This window comes from Schistocerca cancellata, chromosome 6 (genome assembly GCF_023864275.1).
Source record: "Schistocerca cancellata isolate TAMUIC-IGC-003103 chromosome 6, iqSchCanc2.1, whole genome shotgun sequence".
Taxonomy (NCBI): Eukaryota; Metazoa; Arthropoda; class Insecta; order Orthoptera; family Acrididae; genus Schistocerca; species Schistocerca cancellata.
This window is the reverse complement of record NC_064631.1, coordinates 662,523,885-662,550,199: the sequence shown is the minus strand read 5'-3', so window position 1 is coordinate 662,550,199 and position 26,315 is coordinate 662,523,885. Positions and strand designations below refer to the sequence as shown.

General features: G+C 38.4%; 1 protein-coding gene across 1 annotated transcript in view; it reads left to right on the top strand.

The window, feature by feature from the left end:
• Positions 1-22,830, top strand: part of LOC126191265 (ejaculatory bulb-specific protein 3-like) — a 50,651-nt gene extending 27,821 nt beyond the window's left edge. Inside the window, exons 2-3 of the mRNA XM_049932074.1 lie at positions 10,399-10,590; positions 21,160-22,830. Coding sequence (XP_049788031.1) covers positions 10,399-10,590; positions 21,160-21,356 — 389 coding nt within the window. The 3' untranslated portion in view covers positions 21,357-22,830. The remainder of the gene's footprint in view (positions 1-10,398; positions 10,591-21,159) is intronic.
• The last annotated feature ends 3,485 nt before the right edge of the window (positions 22,831-26,315 follow it).

Sequence of the window (26,315 nt, the reverse complement as noted above, 5' to 3'; positions counted from 1 at the left end):
TATGATTGTGAGTACATGCTTATTCCCTGCAGGTATTTTACTGAATGGACCTAAAACATCAATCTTCAAGAATTTGAATGGTACCAATGCTTCAGGTAACCTCTGCAAGCACATACTGATTTATGTTTGTCTGCGTATTCCTAATCAATACCTTTCTGCTACTCTTCTTTGGTAGGTCTGTGACCTCCATGTCCTGCTAATATACGATCATGAGCTTCTTGTAGCACTCTGTTCCTTAGCTTCACTGGTAACACTACCTGCAGTCCGAACTTGGTTTCTCTGCATAACAACCCATTGCGCATACAAAATTGTGGCTGCTTCAAATACTGCTTAAATCTGTCATCTTGTTCCTGTGAAACTTGCCATTCACTATGCTCATCACCCCCAATAAGTAATACTGCTATTTTTTTACTTAAGCCATCCACATTTCCATGCTTCTGACCTGGTTTATGCAGGACTTCAAAATAAAATTCACTTAGTCTTACTGCCCATAGTGTCAACTTACTACAAGGATCCTTTAACCCCAACAACCATTTTAATGCTGTATGATCTATTACTACTATGCCACATGATCTGTTACTACTATGCTGAATTATCTGTTATTACTCTAAACTTTTTAACGTACAAATAACATTTCAAATATGGGATTCCATAAATAAGGCTTAACAGCTTTTTCTACAGTGAGGAATTTTTTTTGCAGAATTTAGTTGTCTTGTTACCTAAGCCACTAGATGTTCTACACCTTCTACCTCTTGTGACAACATGCAGCCAAGTGCATGGTTTGATGTATCACATGATAAAATAAATTCTATGTTAAAGTCCAGAAATACCAACATCGTACTAGACGTTAAAACTTCTTTTCACTCCTCAAAAGCATACAGGCACTGTTCTGACCACACAAATTTAGTACCCTTTTATAACACTTGTGTCAAAGGTCTGGCAATATCCACAAATCCTTTTACAAACTAGCGGTAATAGTTTGTGACTCCTAAGAATGAATGCAACTCATTGTGGTATTGGAAATTCACATACAGCTCTAATTAATCTTGGATATGTCTTAACTCCATCTTTACTTATGATATGTCCTTAGTATGATATCTCTTCCATCACAAAATTACACTTTCCTGTACTCGGTGTTAACTTCACTACTTTTAACCTTAGGAACACTTCCCTTACTAGCTGCACATGCTGTCCCATATCACTCCCATAAATGATTACGTCATCAAGATACACAGCATTGCTGTGGTTTTGGACCTCTGTTAAAGGAAACTCCCCATCACACCCCCTCTGATTTAGTGATAAGATGGGCCAGTGGATAGCCCATCAGACACTGAACACAGGCCAAACATGGAACAGGAAGAAAGTGTACTGCACTGTGAAAAAAGAAGCAAAATCAAAATAGTGAACAGTCAAAGTTCAATATGTGCAACATCGAGTGAACTGAAAGAATCACGGCTTTGTGGTTGTGCGAGCACAGTGTCGGACTGTGAAGAGGGATATCTGTGTTCAAATCTCCCTCATGGCCTCCCACCCCCCACCCTTTTTTTTTTTAACGGGATTATGAACTGTCTGTTGGGTCTGCTCGCTGTATTCAAATTTGTGTCTGTGTCTTGGTGTACCGTTCGGCTGCAACAGCGAGGTGTAATAAAGGGCCCTTCAGATGTATGTACCTCCTATTTTCTACACGAGTACCACTTGTTTTGACTCTTGCTTTCCAGCTTGGAAGTTTTGACTCTTGAATTCCTTTTGTAACATAGTTCACACCTGTTTATTTGTTGTTTTCCATTTTTGTGAGAGGTCTATGCAGCATCTCGCCCACTCTCGCTATTAATCACATTTACTTGTGATGGTAGTACATTATTGCCACATAACTCTCATATTGCTTAACCAATGTATGGTATCACAATTGCCAAGGCTATAGAAGAAGTACAGTCATGTCAGTGACTGGACAGGAAATTCATAATTTTGTGAGAAAAAAAGTGGGTCCAGAGAGAGATCTGAAGACATATCTTCTGCTTTGCAGTCCAACACCATGACTGCATAACCACAATGCCATGATTCTTGCAGTTTGCTTGATTTTATACATCTTGAGCTTGGACTGCTCACTGTTTCGATTTTGCTTCTTTCTACACAGTTCAGTACACTTTCTTCTTGTTTTCATGCTTGATTTGTGTTCAGTTTTTGACATGCTATTCATGGGCCATTTTACCACTAAATCTGAGGGGGATGCAATGTGGAGTTTCCCTTGGTAGTACTCCATCCAACAATCTGTGAAACATTGCAGGTGTACCTCTTAATCCGAATGGTATTCTTCCGAATTGGTAGTGTTCCCAGGGCACTAAAAATGGTGTTTTATACTGATCGTGCAATGCAACCTCTATCTGGTGACAACCACTCTTCAAATCCATTGTTGGAATGCATTGCTGTAAATTATCTAAGGTTTCTGTGATGTTTGGCAAAGGGTAGGAGTCTGTTATAGTTATCATTTAGATTTCTTTAAATTATCACAAAACCTATATTTTCATGTTCCATCTGTTGATTTTTTTGGCACAATGACTGTTCCTGCTCCCCATGCACTATTACTTCCTTCAATAATTCCATCTTTCAGTTGTTGATTGACAAATTCCTCCAAAATTGGCTGTAAGTACCTAAGTATTATGTATGGTTTGCAGTAGACTGGTGATTCATTTTCTGTTGGTATGTAGTACTGTGTAATATGCGTAGTTGGTAGTGGCGCTCTTGGAAAAAAATAAGTTCTTAAATTCCAAAAGTAATTTCCCATCTACTTCCTATTACTTTCCTCTAGGTACTTCATTTTTCCTCGTAATGCATTTTTAATGGCATCTGGCAATTGTCCATAGCTGATGACCCTCGTGTTATGTTCTTCTTCCTCCATGATATCCATTAGCGATTACCAACCCCTTTATTTATCCTATGTCCTCTGCACTAAACTTATCTATAGACATAGGTGCCTTCTTTTCACCATTTATTTCTTGTATGCGTACCATACCTCTTTTAACTAAGCAATCCATCTAATCCAATACTTCATTCTCTTCTAATGGTTCCACCACACACAAAAATCCTAGTGGCAAGCTAGACTCAACACTGGCTAAGAGTGATTTCCCAGTACCTAAGGGTACACAATCATGTGAATTGAGACTTAGTGTGATTATTTCCACTTGACAGATTCCCCTTGCAACATTGTTGCACTGGCAATGGCTTCACCTAACTAAAAAAATTTTCCATCAGGTACCACCTGATGCTGCTAAAGATTGATTATGGCACAATGCTGATATAAGAAATCTAATTCTAGAATCATGTCATAGCCCTCAATCACAAGTCACAAAATCTCTATACATTGTTCAAATTGAACCATATCCAGGCAAAAGTCTATGTCCACTGATCCTATTGGTGTGACATCTTTAGCACCCACTCCACACAACCTGTACCATGGTGGATCCCGTTGCTTACATTTCACCATATCACTGCTGGTGACCGACACATGTGCCCCCATGTCCAATAATATCCTGCAACTGTTTTTTCCTACTATTCCTCTTATCATACAACCCACCTCTGCACATGACTTTGTAGCATCCAATCTTACTGAGAATGGCAGTAGGTGGATCTGGGGTTCCCACTGACGTTTAATACCTTATTATTCCCCAGTTCTCTACTTCTAAAACTATTAATTCCTCTTACTTTATTCAAATCCTACAGCCTCCTCAAATGCCCCATTCGTCCACATCTGAAACATTTTATACTACCTGTAAACACTGTCTATTTAAAACTTCCTGGCAGATTAAAACTGTGTGCCGGACCGAGACTCGAACCCTTTGCCTTTTGCGGGCAAGTGCTCTACCAACTGAGCTACCCAAGCACGACTCACACCCCATCCTCACAGCCTTACTTCTGCCAGTACCTCATCTCTTACCTTATTTACTCCGCATCCCAGTCACAAATCAGTCTCCTCACACTCTATAGCCAACCGTATTGCTGTGCGCAAATCTGTTCCCCCTGTCCATGCACATCTTGACATTTCCATGTGCAACCGTCTTAAAAAAGCATCAAGCACCATCTGCTCAGCTTCTTGCAAAATAATTTCATCAACTGCAGCAGCCTGTCCTAATTCATAGGTACATCCATTAATTTCCCTTAACCTATCTGCAAATTGTTCCACAGTTTCCATATTTCTCTTAGTTATTATCCCTAATTGTGCTCTATAGAGTCTGGCACTAGTTTGTTTTGTATATCTCTGAATTAACCCTTTTTTTAAATTCTTCAAATGTTGTGGCTCCCTTAAAAGCTTCTGCGTACCATATACAAGTTTTAGCTTCCCGTCTTAGTCTCCTTATCAGACAAGCCTTCCATCTCACCCAGTTTACCAAGGTCTCCCACATAGGCCTGCACATTCTTGGTTGCCCTACCAGAAAAAGGAGAAATTAAACTTCTGAATGACAAATCTACACCCCATTGTGACAATCATGAGTCTACCAACTCTCCATTATTATCCACTGTTAATTGTGCTACCTTTTCTAACAATATGCATACTGCTTCCATCTCTGATGAACATAACATTTCTGGTTCTGTCAAAGCTTTGTTCTTGACAATACTCATTTTGAGAACTAACATTCACAAGACAAGAAAACAAAATACATTACCTTGATTATTACGTCTAATCATGAGCTATCTCGGCTCCTGGCATTGCCTAGCCATATGCCCCCAATGATTAAATGTACAACATTTTATTGGAACTGATTCTGTACATGGAGCTGAGTGGCCATCAAAGTTACACTGTGCACAGCTAACAGGCACTAATCAATCATGACTTCCATTACCCCCAAAACTAGGCAAATCCACTGGTTCTCTAATCACCAACGTGACTGATGCTGTCATCTTAATAGGGAAGGGAGGGTGTGAAACTGTTCATCCCACAAATTCCAATTATTCACAGAGACCTTTACCTCACCTTCCAGAAATAGCAGTTTCCCCTGCGACCTGTATTTCTGCTTATTATAAATAAGGCACAGGAGCGCAGCTGCACAAATTCGTTTGGCAGCTGCAGGACCGAAGACATAACTGTGCAAATGATTAGTTTCCTCACTCATCCAATACTCTCCAATTTAATGGGCATTTTTATCCATTCTCTGGCCTCTCATATCTTCCCAACAGCCTGGATGCCAGTACTCATAAAGTCATTACCCAAGAAAGAATCTACCAAACAACCCTCAGATTACAACTCCACTTGCAGTCCACCAGCATTATATGAGGTTTTAGAATACATAGCTCACAAATAGCTTATTAATTACTTAACATCAGATAACCTTTTAGATGAACACCAGTGTTGCAGCACAGCAATTGCTCTTACAAAAGTGAGTGAGTAACTGAAATAGTCTGTCAGACAAGAGGCAACTATTTTGTGCTTTACGGATTTCAGGAATGCTTTTGACTCTGCTGACATTCTACAGGGCTATTACAAATGATTGAAGCGATTTCATAAATTCACTGTAGCTCCATTCATTGACATATGGTCATGACACACTACAGATACATAGAAAAACTCATAAAGTTTTGTTCGGCTGAAGCCGCACTTCAGGTTTCTGCCGCCAGAGCGCTCAAGAGCGCAGTGAGACAAAATGGCGACAGGAGCCGAGAAAGCGTATGTCGTGCTTGAAATGCACTCACATCAGTCAGTCATAACAGTGCAACGACACTTCAGGATGAAGTTCAACAAAGATCCACCAACTGCTAACTCCATTCAGCGATGGTATGCACAGTTTAAAGCTTCTGGATGCCTCTGTAAGGGGAAATCAACGGGTCGGCCCGCAGTGAGCGAAGAAACGGTTTTCAGTGATGTAGCAACATTTTTTCTTAACGGTGAAGTGAACAGACACAATGTGCGAATCTGGGTGGTAGAGAATCCTCACGCATTCGTGCAGCAAATTCGCAATTCACCAAAAGTTAACGTGTTTCGTGCAATCTCACGGTTTAAAGTTAATGGCCCCTTTTTCTTCTGCGAAAAACGTTACAGGACACGTGTATCTGGACATGCTGGAAAATTGGCTCATGCCACAACTGTAGACCGACAGCGCCAACTTCATCTTTCAACAGGATGGTGCTCCACCGCTCTTCCATCATGATGTTCGGCATTTCTTAAACAGGAGATTGGAAAACCGATGGATCGGTTGTGGTGGAGATCATGATCAGAAATTCATGTCATGGCCTCCACACTCTCCCGACTTAACCCCATGCGATTTCTTTCTGAGGGGTTATGTGAAAGATTCAGTGTTTAAACCTCCTCTACCAAGAAACGTGCCAGAACTGCGAGCTCGCATCAACGATGCTTTCGAACTCATTGATGGGGACATCCTGCGCCGAGTGTGGGAGGAACTTGATTATCGACTTGATGTCTGCCAAATCACTAAAGGGGCACATATCGAACATTTGTGAATGCCTAAAAAAACTTTTTGAGTTTTTGTATGTGTGTGCAAAGCATTGTGAAAATATCTCAAATAATAAAGTTATTGTAGAGCTGTGAAATCGCTTCAATCATTTGTAATAACCCTGTACTTGTGAAACTCTTAAAAGTATTTTTTTCTTCAAATGCTGCACAATAGCCCCACTCCTATCTTTACAACCTGCCAACAGTATGTAATGATGAGAATAAAAGGTTCACAATGGAGCGGTGTAGTACCAGGGGTCCCACAATGATCAGTACTGGGCCCATCAACTTATTCATTACACAGTGAAGTACCAATTATTCTATTATTCTCTCCTGTTCCGAATATCACTTATATTCTGATGACCTTCAGTTATACTTAAGTGCAAATTCAACAAACCTATGCAGAACACTCCAGTATGTCTATGCTGATTTACTTCCTTTATCAGAGTGGGTGCTGAATTTAGGTTTGAAACTTAGCTCATCTAAAATGCAAGCAATCTTTACCCACAAAAGATCATTACTCAACATTTCAGGGAACACATAACCTGTAACCCATAACAGATTTAATGATCAGTGATCAATAATGATAATCGGACAAGTCAGTGATTGTCAGTAGTCAATGATGATGATCAGTGTTCAATGGCGGTCATTGGATTGTTCAAAGATGTGACAGTGATCCAAGATCGTCTCTCATCATTGTCTTCTGCAGTCCATTTAGCTTGCTCTGTCTTCCTTTTATTCTCTAAGCAACAAAACATGTTGCACTATGACGGAATTATCCAAAGGAGATGGACGCTGATCTTATACTCAAGAAAAAGAGTTTTATGAATTGAGCATGTCAATAACATGCTGGTCCACCTCTAGCCCTTTTGCAAGCATTTATTCAGCTTGGCATTGATTAATAGAGTTGTAGGGTGTCATCCTGTGGAATATCATGCCAAATCCTCTCCAACTGGCATGGTAGATTGTCAAAATCTGGTGATGGTTTGAGGGCCCTGCCCACAATGCTCCAAATGTTCTCAGCTGTGGAGAGATCCAGTGACCTTTCTGGCAAGCATGAAGACAATCAATAGAAACTCTTGCCTTATTGGGCCATATGGGTTACAGGTTATGGCTTAGTTTTATAGGTTGTAGGTTATTAGTTACATAGTGCCAGTAAGCATGCTGCATGTATTTTTATAAGTAGTACAGATAATTTAGATGTGGAAATATTGCATATAGAGCCTTATAGTGCTTGCAAAGTGCATGAAATCTTATTGTGGGTTGTGAGTTTTATTAGTTAAACAGTGCCAATAATCAATCTGGATGTATTTTAATAAGTATAACAGATAATTTAGAAGTTGAAATATTTAATATAAAGCCTCAATGTACTTGCAACATGTGTAAAATCATAAATATTTCTAGAAACAATATAATGTTATTTTGATTGATTTTTATAGAGGTCCTTAATTATACTTGGATATTATTTTAACCGTGCAAGGTGTGTGTGTGTGTGTGTATGTGTGTGTGTGTGTGTGTGTGTGTGTGTGTGTGTGTGCGTGTGTTTAAATTTACTGCCCACTGCCATCTTTAATGTTTTTAAATATACAGCAAATTTTTCAAATTTCTTAGAATTTTAAATTTTCTACTATATTGAAGATGTCTTCAAAGAAAGGGATGTGGTTGTGATCTCACAATGATGACATCATACACAAGGGCATGTTCTCATGATGTCATCTCAAAGATTAATGACCTGCGTCACACTATTTAAACAAAGTGGGCTAGAAGTTAAAGTGTAAAGAAAGTGCATCAAAATCCCTATGTCCTTCCTACCTATTTGGTGTGTGTTTATCCTGATCAGATGTAAGTGAGAGACTTGAGGCCCTATTCTGATCAGGCTAAATAAGCAACAAATAAAGAAATAAAGTTCAAGAGGGATATGAAAGATCCACCACAGTTTGACAGCCTTATTAGAAAGCTGGTATGAAAGCAAAGTAAGCATTACAGCAAATTTAAACATAACCAGAGCCTCACCATCAAACAAAAACTGAAAGAAATCAAAATTATCATAAGTCGAGCCATGAATGATGCATTCCAAAAATTTGAAAGTAAAATTGTCTATGCTGTGACCGAAGATTTTGAGAGGATTAGATCTTATGTTAAATAAGAAAAAGGATCAAAGCCAACTGTCCAGACATTCTGTGACGAAAGTGGCATCGAAATGGAGAATATCAGGGAGAAGGCTGAAAAACTAAACATTTCTTTCCAAACTATTTCACAGACGAAGATTATATTGTGGTTCCTCATTTAAATCCTCACACGAACATCAAAATGACACAGGCCTATGTCAAAATAAATGACCATGGAATGGAAAATCAACTGAAATCATTTAACAGAGAAAAGGCCACTGGACCTGATTGGACATAAATGTGATTCTACACTGATGATGCAAAAGAATTGCACCTCATCTTACATGAGTCTACTATAGGTCACTGCAGGAGCAAATTGTTCCTAACCATTGGAAAAAGTGCAGGTTGTTTCCACTTTCAAGAAGGGTCATCAAACAGACGCATGAAACCATAGGCCTATGTCGCTTGATGTACATCTGTTATAGAGTTTTGGAACATGTTTCACGCTCACATATTATAACTTTTCCTGTGACCATACATCTAGTACTGTGAATAAATAGGCAGGAATACTGTATCCATTATTGTACGACTATACCAATGTGGAACAATCATTGGATCCACTCGCATACATAAAAAAAAAAAACAGGAGTATGCATACAGAGTGATTAAACTGGAATGGTCACATGAAGCTAATCACAGGTACTGCAGATGTCCAATGGAGATTCATTGGAAGAATCCTCAGGAAGTGTAGTCCACCCACAATGGACATAGCTTACAAAATTTTCATTTGGCCAATAATTATGTATTGCTCATCAGTATGGGATATGTACCAGATGGGATTGGTAGGAGAAACAGAGAAGAAACATAGAAGAGCACCCTGTTTCGTTACAGGGTCATTTAGTAAGTATGTAAACATCATGGAGATGCTCAGCCAACTTCTGTGGATGATAGCTGCAAGATAGGTGTTTTGCTTCATGGTGTGGTTTACTACTAAAACTCCAAGAGTGTACATTCCTAGAAGAGTCAATGAGTATATTGCTTCCTCCTATCTCCAAAGAAATCTTGAATGTCAAAGGAGAGGGATTAGAGCCCACACAGAGGCTTACCTACAATCATTCTTCCCATCAACCATTCATGACTAGAAAGCAAATGGGAGCAGTTACAGTAGTATGCACAGTACCCTTTGCCACACACTTTAATGTAGCTTGCAGAGTATAAATATAGATGTAGATTATTTCTTGCAGGACAATTCAATAGCACACACAAATGTGTCTATGACAGTGTTGCAACTTGTTTTTGATGATAGGAACTATCTCATCCAGCAGACACAGACTGCAGTAGCCAGTTGCATTATTGGACTTCTAGAAGCTCAGTTTCATTTGGATCACTGTCCCTGTCTGTTTAATTCTGAATAATATTACATTTTTTTATTCTTGGAAGTGTTTTATTTTATTACCTTAATGCTTGTTTTTGATTTTCTCTGTAACAGACTTGAGGATTTTACTATAGCAGGTGGTAATGGAAATTCATCTTCTGACTGCAGCTTGTTCTCTGAATTAGAGAAGTAACTTTAATCGCAGAAGTTATCTATCCCTTAACTTTACATCTAATTTTCCATTTACATCCCCATTACATAAATTTCTCCCCATCATTTTCTCTACAATTTATTTCTAAATTCCAAAGGAGAATTAGTATTCATGATTCAGTATAATTTTATTGTCAACATTTGACCATTATGGTCAAATGAATCAGACTATTGGTTTTACAGCTTAATCACTGCAGACTGTTTGATACTAAAACAAACTGTATATGTGGCCTCAGTTTTAACATATCATTTTATCCTCGCTGCAGCCTGTATGGTGACTGTGACATCAGCAGCACCTCAGAGATGTTCTTCCATAGCAGCAAATGATAAGAAATACACCACACGTTATGACAGCATCGATATTGACAGCATCCTGAAGAGCGACCGCCTGCTGAGGAGCTACATGGACTGCCTGATGGATCGTGGACCCTGCACTCAAGAGGGCTGCCTCCTCAAAGGTAAGCTATTGTTAGTTTAGTTATTTGCATGTCCCATGCATTCATTATATTCGTGACAGCATGATATGATGTGGAAAGCGTCAGTGGGTTTACAAATATTTTACTGTTTGTCAATGAAAATTAGGCTACTTGAGACATTCATCCATTCCAAAAATTACCTATCGAGTAAAAATTGTTGTTGAGCAGAAATGATTCCAGTTTGTTTTGAAAAATAATTTTCAGATTCTGTCACTGCCTTTAATTCAAAGTAATGCAGTAAAATATTATGGCTGCAAACTTCACTCCTTTCTACTCAAAATCAAGCTTAGGTTATGGAGAGTCATGGCCGTTTTTCATTCCTCGTCTTACATTCATGAATGAATGTGACTGTTATTTTCAAATTGTGATGTGTCCTTCACAACAATTTCATAAGAAAGTAAATTTGTTGTGAGGCTATGTGTGCCTAGTACTTCATGTATGTGTGTAAAATTGTTCTAGCAAATTATTCCCTATGACATTAATGAATGAATGTGAGCTAAGTAATCCAGCATTGTGATCCTTTCATGAACAAAATCATTAACCACATGCAAAGAAAGTGTTGCTGAACTGGAGAGTTCAAAAAGATCTATAGTACATAATTTTCAATTCAACTTCTGATCAAAACATACTATCAAGAATGTTTAACATTCATTTTTATATATTTCATTTCCCCTGTGATTCACTGTTATTAATGACGATATATTCAGCCTTGTATAGAACTGAGCGAACTGTTCTTTTAAGTTTAGTGATAGACCAGTTATTATGAATTAATGAGTATTTTACCAAATCTTTCATTTATTTTTCTTTCTATTTTTATATCTCTTGTCTTGTATAGAATTGAAGAACTGTTCTTTTAAGTGAAGTAATAGATCAGTTATCATGAATGAATCAGTATTTTATCAAATCTTTCATTTATTATTTTTTATATCTCTTGATCATGATTATGATGCTTGTGTTATCAGCAAAAAAAAAAAAAAAAAACTATACGTGCTTTACAGTGTAAGAGTTAAGACCATTCACGCATAGCAAAAACAAGCAATCCCAGTACTGAACTCTGTGCAGGGACAGAAATAATTACCACCACTCAGTAAAATAATCTGCAGTCATGTGTGAGAGTTGCGTTTGCGAGTGTGTGTGTGTGTGTGTGTGTGTGTGTGTGTGTGTGTGTACCTTGAAAAATCAGAAACTTTAAATTTCTCCAGTTGCAATTAGCATACTCAAATGTCTTATGAAACTAACTTACAAAAAAGTGATAACTGAATATAATAGGTGACATTCAAGGATGTTAAAAATGTAAGTGAACATTAAGAGTATGAAATGAAAAGCTACTAGAAAGAAAACATGAAGAAAGAAATGTAAGGAAAATCTTTAGCAGAAGAAAGGATGGTTAATGGCACATGTAGAGATATGAAACTGAATGATCATATAGACTCAGATAGAGGTAAGATAGTTACCAGACTTCAGCTTGTCAGCAGAATACTGGGAAGATGCAGTCAGACTACAAAGGAGACTGCAAACAAATCGTGTTTCTCTCCCGTCTTAGAATATTACTCAAGTGTGTGGACCTAATACCAAAAAAACTAACAGGGGATATTGAATGTATACAGAGAAGGGCAGCACATGTGGTCACATACTTTTATGACTCCTGAGTGTCACAGAAATTTTGAAAAACCTGAACTTCAAGACATTAAAAAGATAGATGCCAATTGTCTCACTAAAACCTACTTACAGAGCTTCAAGATTAGACGTACTTTCATTCCAATTGATCCATAGCAAGGAACACCTCCACGATGTAGAAGGTGTCAGAAGACAAAGAAACACAATAAATACTTACAAAGAAAAACAGATCTGCTAATGTGCCATCCACAGATCCCAAGTGAAATGGCTCTCATGGATATGGAAAAAACAGATTTTCATTTAAAAGGTATTAACAAGTGTCACAAAATAAGTAAATATTCAATGCACATAGGTGCATATGATAATTAATTCTTAGGCTATTGTAGCCACACAGCATCAGATAGAGAAATCATTTTCAATACTTACGTACTGTGATTGCATTACTGCACCGAAGTTGTACACAATGCAGATTGCATGTAATACTTGTATTACTGGATGTTATTAACATATACACATCAGTTGATTCTGCTAAGAAACTCACCAGTGGAGTAAAGAGTTTCTTGCAGGCACCTCTCAAACTTACATTTATTAGTATTTAAACTTTTCATGGTTGCGAGCAAATTATTGAAAATGCGTGTTCCTGATTATGGGACACATTTCTGGACCAAAATGAGTCACTCTAAATCTTTGTAAAAATTACTCTTATTTCTGGTACTGATTCCTTGAATTGAGATGTTGGTTTGGAAAAGAGAGATATTTTAAATTACAAATTTCGTTAAGGAATAAATATATTGGGAAGCAGTACTTCATGTCTCCATTTCCTTAAAGATGTCTCTGCAGTATGTCCATCAGTTCACACCACAAATATTTTGTATTACACAGTTTTTCAGATAATAACTTTAGCTTGGCTTTAATAAGTTACCTAAAAAGAGTCCTGTGTGACATTATGGAATGAAAGTATGCAAAATAAGCTGGATTTTTTATTTTTATATCACCTTTATCTGACAACATTTGTATACTCATTGGAGATCTGTTCAGATGCTTCAGCAGTTCTGTGGTATGCACCTCCCTGTTGATTTATTACCAAGTTGTAATAGCAAAAATTTTACACTCTCAACTTATTCTATCTGTTTGTTTTTTAGGCATAAAAGGATGATTTTTTACCACAACTCTAGGTATTGATCGATGCGAGGATATGGAACATAAAAGATCTAATAAACTTATGTCCAGAAATGCATGGTTTCCATACTAGAGACCCTTTACACCCTTTATTCAACCATACATTGTTACAGAGACTGCGGTCTAATATGTGATGTACCATGCAGCCACAGTTATAGTATATATTGAATGTACTGAAAATGGTTTCAATGTTCCTAAATGTGTACGTGTATGTGCTGTAGCGTGTTCTGCCTCACAACTTCACATCGGTCATGCTGCATCCGAACAGTGTCAAAGGCAGCATGAATATGCTTCCCCAGTGTCTCTGCATCTGTAATGGTCTCTGCATACATGATACTTCTGAGATGGCCCCATAACCAGTAATTGCATGGGTTGAGATCCACTGAATGAGCAGGCCATGCAACTGGAGCCGCTCGTCTAACCCATAAATCAGGGAAGAGATGACTGAGATGCATCCAGACATTAATGGCAAAGTGGTCTGGAGCACCATCATGTAGCAGCCACATAACCCTCTGAATCATCAATGGCCTTCCTCCAGCGGGGGAGGCAAGGTCATCCACAAGAAATGCCAATAGTTCTGGTCTCTTAGACAACATGGAAGGAAGAGTGGTCTCAAAATACGGCCGCTAATTATCCCGGCCCACACATTCTGGCTCCACTGATGCTGATGATTCACTGTCACCATACCATGGATGTTCTGCATAACATCCCACAGATGACTGTTATGGAAGCTGATGGTACCACACCACATATAGGTGACCTCATCTGTGAAGAGGGTGGAGGACACAAATCCCAGAATCATGCTTGCCTGGTGAAGAAACTAGTAACAAAACTGCTCCCTATGTGGCATGATTGTTGCTAGTAAGCCCTGCACACACTGTAAGTGATTAGAGTAGTAGCAGTTGTCATGAAGGATGTGCTACATGGTCGTCTGGCTTACATGTACTGGCCAGCCAACTACCTGGTACTGACATGGTGGTCACCTTCCACAGTGTTAATCACATATTCCTCCAAGTCTAGTGTCCAAATATTTCGGGTACATCCTTTATGATTTCCTGCTTCCTGAAATGACCCTGTATCAGACAAATGGCAAAACACTGTTGCAAGCATTGAATGCTGTGGTTGTTGTCAGTGGCGATAGGGTCCCCCTGCCTGCCACCCATTGCCATTTGCCTCTCCATAAGTAAACACCACTTCAGCAAACTCTTGATTCAAATACGGAACCATTGTGTACAATGCTGTATCACATCCACTATAATGTGAGTCAGCACGAGAAGTGAATTGCTATGGCAGGAGAGGGCATGAAGGCATGACATATGAGGAACAGTACTACCCTCTAGGAGGAAACCATGCATACTATAACTGTGGCTGCATGGTACAGCACATATTAGACCACAGTCTCTGTAACAAAGTATGACTGAATAAATGGTCTCTAGCATGGAAACCATGCATTTCTGGACATAAGTTCATTAGACCTTTTTTGTTTTGTATCCCGCCATTGATCAACCCCTAGAGTTTGTAAATGGTTGGAAAAAATCAGCCCGTCCTGGCCAGAGACCTCTTAAAAGTTCTGAACTGCAATGAGTGTGCTTTTTCAGTGTTTAGTGATAAAGAATTGGCAAGGAATTATTTATTAATGTGAATAAAAATTTCATTAAATGATATTTCTAAGACCACACTTGATTTATTATTTATTGCAGTGTTTGCATCATTGCAAAGAAAATTAACTTGACTTCTGCCAACGTTCCTGAGGATAGGTCAGTGACTTACACAAGTAAAAGTAAGGTCTTTAAGATTGAATCTTGTGGGAAACCATGTGTAATTAGGTCTGATGGCTCAGTACACTTGTCTTTCCTACTGACATCCTTTGTCTTCTGTCAGAGATACAGGATTTTTAACAATTCTGCAGCACAGTAATATTCTAATTTACTCAACAGAATACTGTGATTTACATAGTCAAATGCCTCTGACAGATCACAGAACATACCAGTAGTTTGTAATTTATTGTCCAGTGAATTGAGTACATTCTTGTTATATGTGTAGATAGCCATCTCAATATCAGAACCCTTTAGAAATCCAAGTGGTGATTCATGTGATTCATGATGTCATATCTTTAACAAACATAATATCTTTTTTTTAAGTTTTTGAGAATGCTGGCAAAAGTTTAACTGAATGGAAATTTTTTGGTATTTCTTTATCTCCTTTCTTAAACAAAGGCTTAACTTCAGCATATTTCAACTGTTCAGGAAATGTTCTGATAATTGACCTGTTACACAAATCACTTAAAATGTTACTAAACTCAAAAGCACACTCTTTAATTAACTTTGTTGATATATTATCATAACCACTAGAATGTTATGTTTTTACAGATTTTATGGCTGACATTACTTCTACTGGCATAGTGAAGGGCATATTCATATCACTGAAGTTACTTGTAATGGCTGATCTGTTATATCCATGGCAGCATCTACTGAACTCCGCAACCGCATATTTTCTGTAACAGTTATGAAATGCTCATTAAAATGTTTATTTTCTTCCTTCACTAAATTCCATATTGTCTTTATTATGTTATCTGATGGGATTATCTCTGTTTTTAATGCATTTTCTTTGCTGTCACTACTATTATCTTTAATGTTTTGCAGCATGTCTTGTATGTAATGAACTGTAGCATCAACAGTAGAGCTATTTGAGACTGACTGATAAGAGTTTCCTTTTTGAGACAAACTGCCTGTTGGCTTCTGTCTCGGGTTCTGCAGCCAACATTTGTCTGATGATTTTTCTGACATTTTGCCAGCATGAGTGGCTGGATCATCAAAGTTTCACCCTCTGTTGCTGGTGGTAGACTTGAGCCGAGTTCACATCCGCAGACTATATGTACATGGCATGCCATTGTTCAAGGGCTTTTTCCGCGGTCATTTCAGCTGTGGTTCTCCTCTTGCTACCAACAACGGACATTTGATGCAGCATGAGAAGCCAGAATCCATTTACCTTGAGGCTTTCTTCTTTCTCGTTAAAGCTATTCTCGTGTTTGTGTATTTCTATAGCTTCTCAACAAGCAGGTGTGATAGCTCTCTGCTCGCTGCAGCACGGGTAGCCAGGTTTCATTTATCTTGAGTCTTTCTTCTTTCTCGTTGGAGCTATTCTTATGTTTGTGTATTTCTATAGCTTCTCAACAAGTGGGTGTGACAGCTCTTCTCTATAGCCAGAACTTACACGTCGGCAAATTTTACTATGTAGTTGGTCTCACACAACACGTGCTCTGCCACAGCCGATTTCTCCACCTGCCCCAACTTGCAATGTCACTTATGTTCTGTGATCCTGGTGCTGATTAATTGCCCTGTCTTTCCAAAGTAGGCTTTTCCACATGTGCATGGTATGCAATATATTACCGGCATTGCAAGTGGGTCCCTTTTATCCTTTGCCAATACGAGACCTTCTTTGTCAGTTTATAAACAGTCTTTATACTATGTTTGCGCAATATATGGCTGATTCTGTCTGTCACTCTGGGAGTGTATGGCATATCTTTTTCTGATGTATCACTTCACTGAGTGTTTGACGCAGTTATAACTCTAACGTAACTTGAGTACCTGTTGCTCCTCAGAACACTTTCCAGATGCATTTCATATCTGAGGTGCTGCAGCTCACATATTCAACTTGCTCGCATTATGAGTGTATTAATCATGCCTCTTTTCTGGATCAGGTGGTGATCTGATAGCTTGTGCAGGTATCGATCCTTGTGTGTCAGTTTTCTATACATGCTGTGTCTCGGGTTTTCATTATCCCTTGTAATCAGCATATCTAGAAATGGTAGTTTTTTGTCCTTTTCTACTTCCATGGTAAATTTTATGTTGGCATGGAGGCTGTTCAAGTGTTTTAGGAAGTCACTGAGCTGTTCCTCCCCATGGCTCCAAACAACAAAGGTGTCATCGATGTATATTTACCTCATATTAGGTTTACAAGGTGCTAAGTCCAGCGCCTGTGCTTCAAAATGTTCCACGAAGAGATTGGCCACCAATGGACTAAGAGGGCTAAACATAGTGACGCCTTCCAGCTGTTTGTAGAAGTTACCATTCCACATGAAATAGCTTGTGGTGAGGCATTCATGAAAGAGCTTTGCAATGTCTTGTGGGAAAATGAAACTGATGTGCCCCATAGAGTCACTGAGGGGCACTTTCATAAACAAACAAAACAACACCAAAACTGTAATTCTTCAGACTTTCCAGGCAAGGCTTTGTCATGTTGAATAATTGGGTTTCTGTCTATTATTCGCATCTTTCCTGGATAATATTTCAATTGCGTGGCTCACAGTCTTCTTCAGGTGCTGTCTGATACTGATTCCAGTGTGGACTGAGTCCGGTATTTATGCCTATGCTGTGCTAGGTGGTCCCTCTGCAGTCCACACTGCATCCAGCTTGCTATCTGTAGTGTGCGCCGACCAATAGCAGCAGCTAAAGTGTTTTCTTCCACTTGTGGATGTTCCAAATGCTGTGAATGTACTTAGTGGTTATCCTCCATTGTCAATATTGCTGAATTAAGTTCTGTAGGACGTACAACCTGTGCTAGACTTTCTATCTTCTGACTGTCATCATTTAAGTCCTTCTGTGATTTAGGGCGTTCTATTACTGTGGTGTGGCATGTTAGACACTCCGTCTGAAGACCTTGCCTCCCAGGAATGGCTGCAGTGTTATATTCAGGCTGACAGCATTCAAATTGCTGCTCACAACTCAGAAGAACATCCTTAGATATTGGGTCTGTTGTCTGAAGTACCATTTCATGCGCATCCTTTGTTACCTGTACTGGGCTGTCATCTCTAACTCCATCTTGATACTTTATCCCTTCGGGTCTTGATGTTTCCACCTTTGCTTTTTCAGAAGATCGAGTGCCGGGTTCCAAGCCGAGCTCAGCTGGAAATCAGTGTCCAGTTAATGAGATTCTCTGCGACATTTATCTGAATAGATTCTTTAATTATGCTGTCCCAGTATCTCAATGTTTGTGTTAAAATCTGGGCATCATTATATTTCATAGAATAGTTGCCTGTCTCAGTCTGGTGTGCCTTTGCTGCTCTTTGCACCCAATGTCAGTGGTCATGGTTGTCTGCCCAATGTATGCAATACCACATTCACATGGTACGTGGTAAATGCCTGGCTTCTTAGATGCAGATCATCCTTCACACACCCTGTCAGACCCTTAATCTTGGTGGGTGGATGGAATATGCTTTTAATTTTATGTTTGAGGAAAAATGAAATGAAATGATCATATAGCATTTATTGGCCGAGATATCCCCTTTGGGGTTCAGCCGCCGTACTGGAAGTCTTTTTAGTTACCGCCAATTTGGTGACTTGCGTGTCAATGAAGTTGAAAATGATGATGAAGGACACACAACACCCAATCCGCTCCGTATGCCACGGCAAACTGGCTGACACTGACGGCGGCGGTGCACAAATGCTGCGCAGCTAGCGCCATTCGACGGCCAACACCGCGGTTCCTGGTGTGTCCGCTGTGCCGTGCGTGTGACCATTGCTTGTACAGCCCTCTCGCAGTGTCTGGAGCAAGTATGGTGGGTCTGACACACCGGTGTCAATGTGTTCTTTTTTCCATTTCCAGGAGTGTAGTAAAGGGAGTAGTCCATTTCCAGTTCCATGGTTAGGGTGATCCAAGAAAGCATCGAGCTTTCCCTTCCCATGGAGCCATATGACAAAGGTGTCATCCACATACCTAAAAAAGCATTTCAGTTGATCTGGGGCTGATGTAAGTGCCTCCTCTTCAAATCTTTCCATACTGAGATTGGCCACCACCAGTGAGAGAGGGCTGCCCATTGCCACCCCTTCTGTTTGCTCATAGAATTAACCCCCCTAAAAGAAGTACGTCGAAGTAAATATGTGACTGAATAAGTCTAGGAGAGCACCACTGACCTTCTCTCCCATCAGCTGAAGAGGGAAACCACGTCTAAACTGACCATAATGTCAGAGTCTGTGATCTGTAGCTGCCTAAGGCATTGAAGGAAATCCTCTGAGTTGCCAAGGTGATGGGCACACATCCCCACATATGGCAAAAGCGTCTTGTTATAGTGTTGAGCAGTGAGGTGGGTGGCTGTATCAATATTGCTAATTATTGGATGCAGAGGAACCCCTTCCTTGAGCACCCTAAACAGGCCATAAAGTCAGGGTGGTACTGGTGCTTTAGCCCTTACTTGCTTAACGATCTTTTCTGGAAGGCTGGTTTCTTTAGATGAGCCCTGGTCTTCTTGTCCACCTTGTCTGTGGGTCCCTTTCTACTGGTCTATATGCCACGTCATCCAGAAGTTGTCACACCTTACTGTCATAATCTGCCTTCTGTAGGACAACGGTAGTATTTCCCTTATCCACCTTATCTGCTGGTAACATCACAATGCTGTCATATAGGTTTTTGAGGGCCAACCTCTCATCACCGGGTGTTTGATTTGGGCACCTTGGTTTTAGTGAGTGCCTTCACGACTCTCGTTGGACTTCTTCAGCCTCACTGGCAGGAAATTTCGGGGCCACCTGCTCCACTGCACTGACAAAGGGCACAAAAAGAACATTTCCGGGGATAACTGCAAAATTAAGACCCTTTCTCAATACTTTCAAGGTGGTCGTGTTGAATTCCTTCTCGCACAGGTTGACAAGCATGCGAGCATCCTTGTTCTGCTATGCCTTGTTGTTAAGACGTTCAAACATGGCTAGCTGACAGGACACTGATTTCTTCCTTGTGCACTCCACTAGGGCCCAGGACATGCCATCATCTGGGTCCCAGTCTTGTCTGGTAAGAGAATTTGCTTTAAAAAGGGGTTGCACCAGCAACTCTCTGGACATCACATCAGTTGGTGGCACATGTCACGTACTCTCTCCCTGACCAATGCTAAGCTCGCTTGATGTTTAATTCTGTCGGCCACTATGAAATTGATGTGATGTTTAATTCTAACAGATACTGGAGCCATGTCCTCTTCTTGGCATCACAGTAGGAAACAGAGAGAACTGAGCAGTCTCCCCTTCCTTTGTCAAAGCTTGTCCAGCTTTCTAATATTCAGATACATTTCCTCCTCGTAGAGTCTTCTAAAGTAATTCTTCAGGCTTTCCTGGTGAGGCATTGTCATGTTGCAGTTCATAGTAGCTTAATCTGTACATTGTATTAATAGCTACACTGTGTAGTGCTATTTGTGCAAATTCAGCTAATTTAATAGACATCTTAACATATACTTGATTACACTGATGTTCTCAAAGAAAACAGTTACCTACAATTGTAATTACAGAGTCTCCTTTACATAATATTACTACTTATCATTCAGTTATGTTATCACCATTTCATAGGTGTCTCCTGCATGTCCTACATTCCAGTTTTCATGTAATTTAAGAAAATTACACCTGAACAAAAAAAGAGTAGGGGAATGATGAGAGTAGGTGGAGTTTATGGGGGAGGGGGGGGGGTATTTGCTTGATGTTTTGGTATTAATTTCAGCCAACGGTGTTAACACCAACTGCACTACTGTAGCTCAGTAACATTTTCTGTCAACAAAATAGTTTTCTCTCAGTGATCAAGAGTGAGTGCTGCTATATAACCTTTTAAAACTTTTGAAACAAGCTGATTAACAAAAAGCTACGTCAACTTACCTCATAACTGATGTTGGTTACATTCTCATGTACAGCACTCCTCCAAAAATTGTGCTGCCTCATGTTTTTATAAACTAACAAACCAATTACCCTTTGAAGCTATACATGTCTTTTCTTATTATTTTTCCAGCGGCGATTCCAGATGCCCTGCAAACAGAGTGCTCTAAATGTAGTGCTGTTCAGAAGAAACAAGCAGGCCGTGTCATGGCCTGGATACTTGAGAACAAGCGCAATTACTGGGATGAACTTATTGCCAAGTATGACCCAGAAGGCAACTTCCGCAAAAAATATGGTTATGATGAGGATGATGATGAAGAGGAGAAGTAATATAAATACAAGTGGTGAAAGAGGAAAGGAAACAATCCAATCCATCACAGTTTGAAGATTCAAAAGGCCTTTTGAAGTAATAGAAAATTCCCATTCTTTTGTAACAACAGTGATACTTACCTTGTCAGGTGCATCAGCGCTTCTGATAAGAAACAGTGATCCTTATAATTTTTCTCAGAAAGCATACTCATTGGCAAGAAAGTGATGAATTGTGTGCTAGTCTCCTAGAACTGAAAAAATCTAGTGTAATTAATTTTGTCGTGTAATGACATTCTTGGAGAGTTGTGGTGGTTGTGTGATACATAATGTTTATAGCATACTATAGCTATCAGCCACAGTTTGGATTTGGTTTACTTTATAGAAAAATACCATTACTGGTTCTGAATTTACACATTCATTCCCAAATGGCTTGGTTCCATTTATGCTTTTATCAAAATACAACACACTGCATTGCCTTTTATAAAGTGTAAATGATGAATGTGTAAATCTGAAACTAGTATAGCGCTCTTTCATTGTAAACAAAATTGAAACTGTGGCTCATTGCTGTGCTGTATGCTATAAATATTCTATTAGAAGGTTGTCTGATAATGTAATGCTGGTTCTGAACATAAAATGATCTGTTGTGGAATATTACTGCATGACACTTACAGATCACAACACTATGCAGTTCTTTGTATTTTTTCTGTATTTACAGGATTAAAAGTTAACTAGGAATCTATGTAATTAGACATATCCTAATACAGTATATCAGTGACATAGCAGAGTAAAATTCTTTGAAAAATATGATGAGGTTGTGTAAAAGCTATTTTGGTTTACAGTTAAGGGAAATGATAGTACTGTGGCCATATTTGAAGAAGCTAAAGGTTAGCAATTAGTGTTCTTATTACTCTGAAATGGAAGTGGCCAACTTTCCCAGGAAAAGACCATACATATATATAAATTTGAAAATAATTTTATTGTGGTAGTTCATACGAAAAGAATGTATTCATGATTGGGATTTTTCTACAGTAAAAATACAAAATTCAGTTGATGTATGTCAGTTTTACACAGTGATAATACTATCCAGAACTGAAAACAATCTATCCAATTCCCTTACAACTAGTCTAAATCACTTGATTTATAGAGGAATTAAGTACGTCAAGCATACATTACAATCATTTCTCTATTGTTCCAGAAAAGCATTTCATATTTATTACCTGTGAAGTGTTTAAAGAATTACACGTTTAAAAAGAAATTAGACATTTGTTTCAATTTACTGGTACCGGTATTCTTCCTATTATCATTTGTAACCCAGACTTCAAAAAATCCTACAAAGTTCCCTTTCAATCCAAAAGCATACACAGACTGCATCATCAGCTATCAAATCTTCACCTCAAATATTTTGTACAGGCAGCTACAGGTAAGAAACTCACACTTTTACTTTCAGTTTTGGAGTGTTTTGATAAGTGATTTTAAAGATGTAGTGGTATTTACTTTACACAATAAAATAGTTTAAAATTTAATTATATGATGTATCTAGGCATTCATTACCCCTGCATTCCATTCCTCACACTGGCAACACTTTATAAGTGCAGAGCTTACTGCTTCCCCTCTACATATACATAAATACTCCCAAAGGCACTGTGCAATCTGTGGCAGAGGGTACCATGTATGATTACTAGTTGTTTCCTTTCCTGTCCCACTCACAGATAGTTCAAGGGAAAAAATGACTGTCTATATGCCTCCATATGGGTCCTAAATTCTTGTAGCTTATCTTCATGGTCATTATGTGAAATGTATGTTGGCAGCAGTAGGATCATTTTCTAATCAACTTCAAATGCCAATCATCTAAATTTTCTCAATAGTGATATTTTCAAGCAGGAATTGCAGAAGTCAAGTAGCTCTTTCCTCATTGTATACAATTATGCTGTATATTGTATACAAAAACAGACTGTTCTACAACTTCATTCTAGGCTATGTAACTGGGTAGATACTAACAAAGATGAGCTTTATGTGTTTTTTGCAGATGTTGATGGGAATTATTCAGAAGCCATCCATAAAGTTGTATTTCAGCAAGCATCCGCTTTTGAACACACCGATTTTTTACCAGAGTATGCAACGAGACACGTTTGAGCTACTTTGCGGATTCCTTCATTTTGTAAACAATGAAGAACTGAATACATTTGAATGCAGTAACAGATCGTTCAAGTTGGGTTCCATCATTCAACACTTGAATGATACATTTAGAAATACATACAACATGGGAGAAAACATTTCTGTTGATGAATCTCTTACATTATGGAAAGAAAGGCTGCAATAAAAATCTGTCTACCTCTAAAATCGGCAAAGTTTGGTAAAAAGTCCTATTAGATTAGATTAGATTTACTTTCATTCCAATTGATCCGTAGTGAGGAGGTCCTCCAGGATGTGATAAACATGTCAGAAAAGCAACAATACATGACAAATATTTACAACTAAAACAAATAAGCTAATGTACCATTCCACAGGTCCCAAGTGGAATGATCGTCATTTTTTAATGAACACTAAGAGTCATTTTACAAATACTAATGCACTGAATTTAAAATAAAAAAGTTTTTTTATTTATTTATAAGGTAATAAACAAGTAATACAACTACTGTAATACTTATTTACAATGAACACATTACTGCACTGAAATGGTACAGAAGTTAGATTATACTTACACGCACACACACACACACACACACACACACACACACACACACGAACGCACACACACACACATACACACAAATTTTCAATGAACACATTACTACACTGAAATTGTGCAGAAGTTATGTTGTACTTATATACAAATCAGTTGGTTTTACTAAGAAATTCATCAATGGAGTAGAAGGAGTTGGCCACCAATAAATCCTTTAGGCTTCTCTTAAACTGAATTTCATTGGTTGTTAAGCTTTTTATGGCTGCTGGCAAGTTATTGAAAATGTGTGTTCCTGAATAATGCACACCTTTTTTGTACAAGATTAAGTGACTTTAAATCCTTGTGAAGATTATTCTTATTTCTAGTATTGATTCCATGAATTGAGCTGTTCGTTTGAAAAAGTGATATATTTTTAATGACAAATTTCATTAAGGAATAAATATATTGGGAAGCAGTAGTTAGTATCCCTAGTTCCCTAAACAGGCTTCTGCAGGATGTTCTTGAGTTCACACAACATATAATTCTTACTGCACGTTTTTGTGCCCGGAAAACTTTAGCTTGGCTTGATGAATTACCCCAAAAAATAATCCCATATGACATTATGGAATGAAAGTAAGCATAGTATGCCAGCTTTTTTTTCATTTTTATATCCCCTGTGTCTGACAAAATTCGCATTGCAAACAGAGATTTGTTAAGACGCTTCAGCAGTTCTGTGGTGTGCTCCTCCCAGTTGAATTTATTATCAAGCTGTAATCCCAAGAATTTAACACTGTCCACTTCTTCTATCTTCTTGTCATCGTATGTTAGACATATACTCTTGGGACACCCCTTACAAGTTCTGAACTGCATGTAGTGTGTTTTTTCAAAGTTTAGTGACAAAGAATTGGCTAGGAACAAGTGATTAATGTTCACAAATATTTTATTGGCTGATCTTTCTAAGACTACACTTGATTTGCTATTTATTGCAATGTTTGTATCATCGGCAAACAAAACAAACTTGGCATCTGGTAATGTTACTGATGAAAGGTCATTGATATACACAAGAAAAAGTAAGGGCCCCAATATGGAACCTTGTGGGACCCAACATGTAATTAGTTCCCAGTTGGATGATGCCTGATAGCTTGATACATGTCTCTTCCCTAATAACACTCTTTGTTTCCTGCCAGAGATATAAGATTTGAACCATTTTGCAGCATTTCCTGTTACACTATAATATTCTAGTTTACTTAAAAGGATATTGTGATTTACACAGTCAAATGCCTTTGACAGATCACAAAATATACCAGTTGCCTGCAATTTTTTGTCTAATGAATTAATCACATTTTCACTGTAAGTGTAAATAGCCTTCTCAATATCAGAACCTTTTAGAAATCCAAACTGTGACTTTGACAGTATGTTATTTGAGATAAGATGGTTATAAAGACGACTGTACATTACTTTTTCGAAAATTTTTGAGAATGCTGGCAACAGTGAAATTGGACGGAAATTTGATGCTATTTATTTATCTCCCTTCTTAAACAGTGGCTTAACTTCAGCATATTTCAGCCATTCAGGAAATATTCCACTGATAAACAGATAGCTTAATATGTTACTTAGCTCAGAATCACATTCTTTAATTAACTTTGTTGATATTTCATCATACCCACTAGATGTTTTTGATTTTAAAGATTTTATGATGGACATTATTTCTGTTGGGGTAGTGAGGGTCAAATTCATATTATGGAAGTTACTTGAAATGTCTGGTCTAAGGTAATCCATAGCAGCATCTACCAAACCTGACAACCCCATCTTTTCAGTAACAGTTATAAAATGTTTGTTAAAAGTTCTGCAACACTATACATATCTGTCACCAATGTATCATTTACTCTTAATGCTATTTGTTCCTCTTCATGTCTGGTTCTGCCGGTCTCCTCCTTCACTATATACCATATTGTCTTTATTTTGTTATCTGATATGACTATCTTTTCCTTGTAATATATTTGCTTTGACATCCATATTACAGTCTTGAATATTTTGCAGTATTTCTTATAATGTGTTATAGCATCAACATTGGAAATGTTTCGGATTGACAGATACAGTTTTCTTTTTGTTTTACAAGATACCCCTATTCCTTGAGTAATCCATGGCTTTTTTGTAGACTTTGCTCTAACCTTGGTAAGTTCTGGGGGAAAGCAGTGTTCGAATAAGGTAAGCACTTTATTAGCAAAAATGTTATATTTTTCATTCATGCCATGAGCACTGTAAACATCAGTCCAGTGAATGTCTCTGAGGAGTGTCCTAAAATAATCAATTTTTGG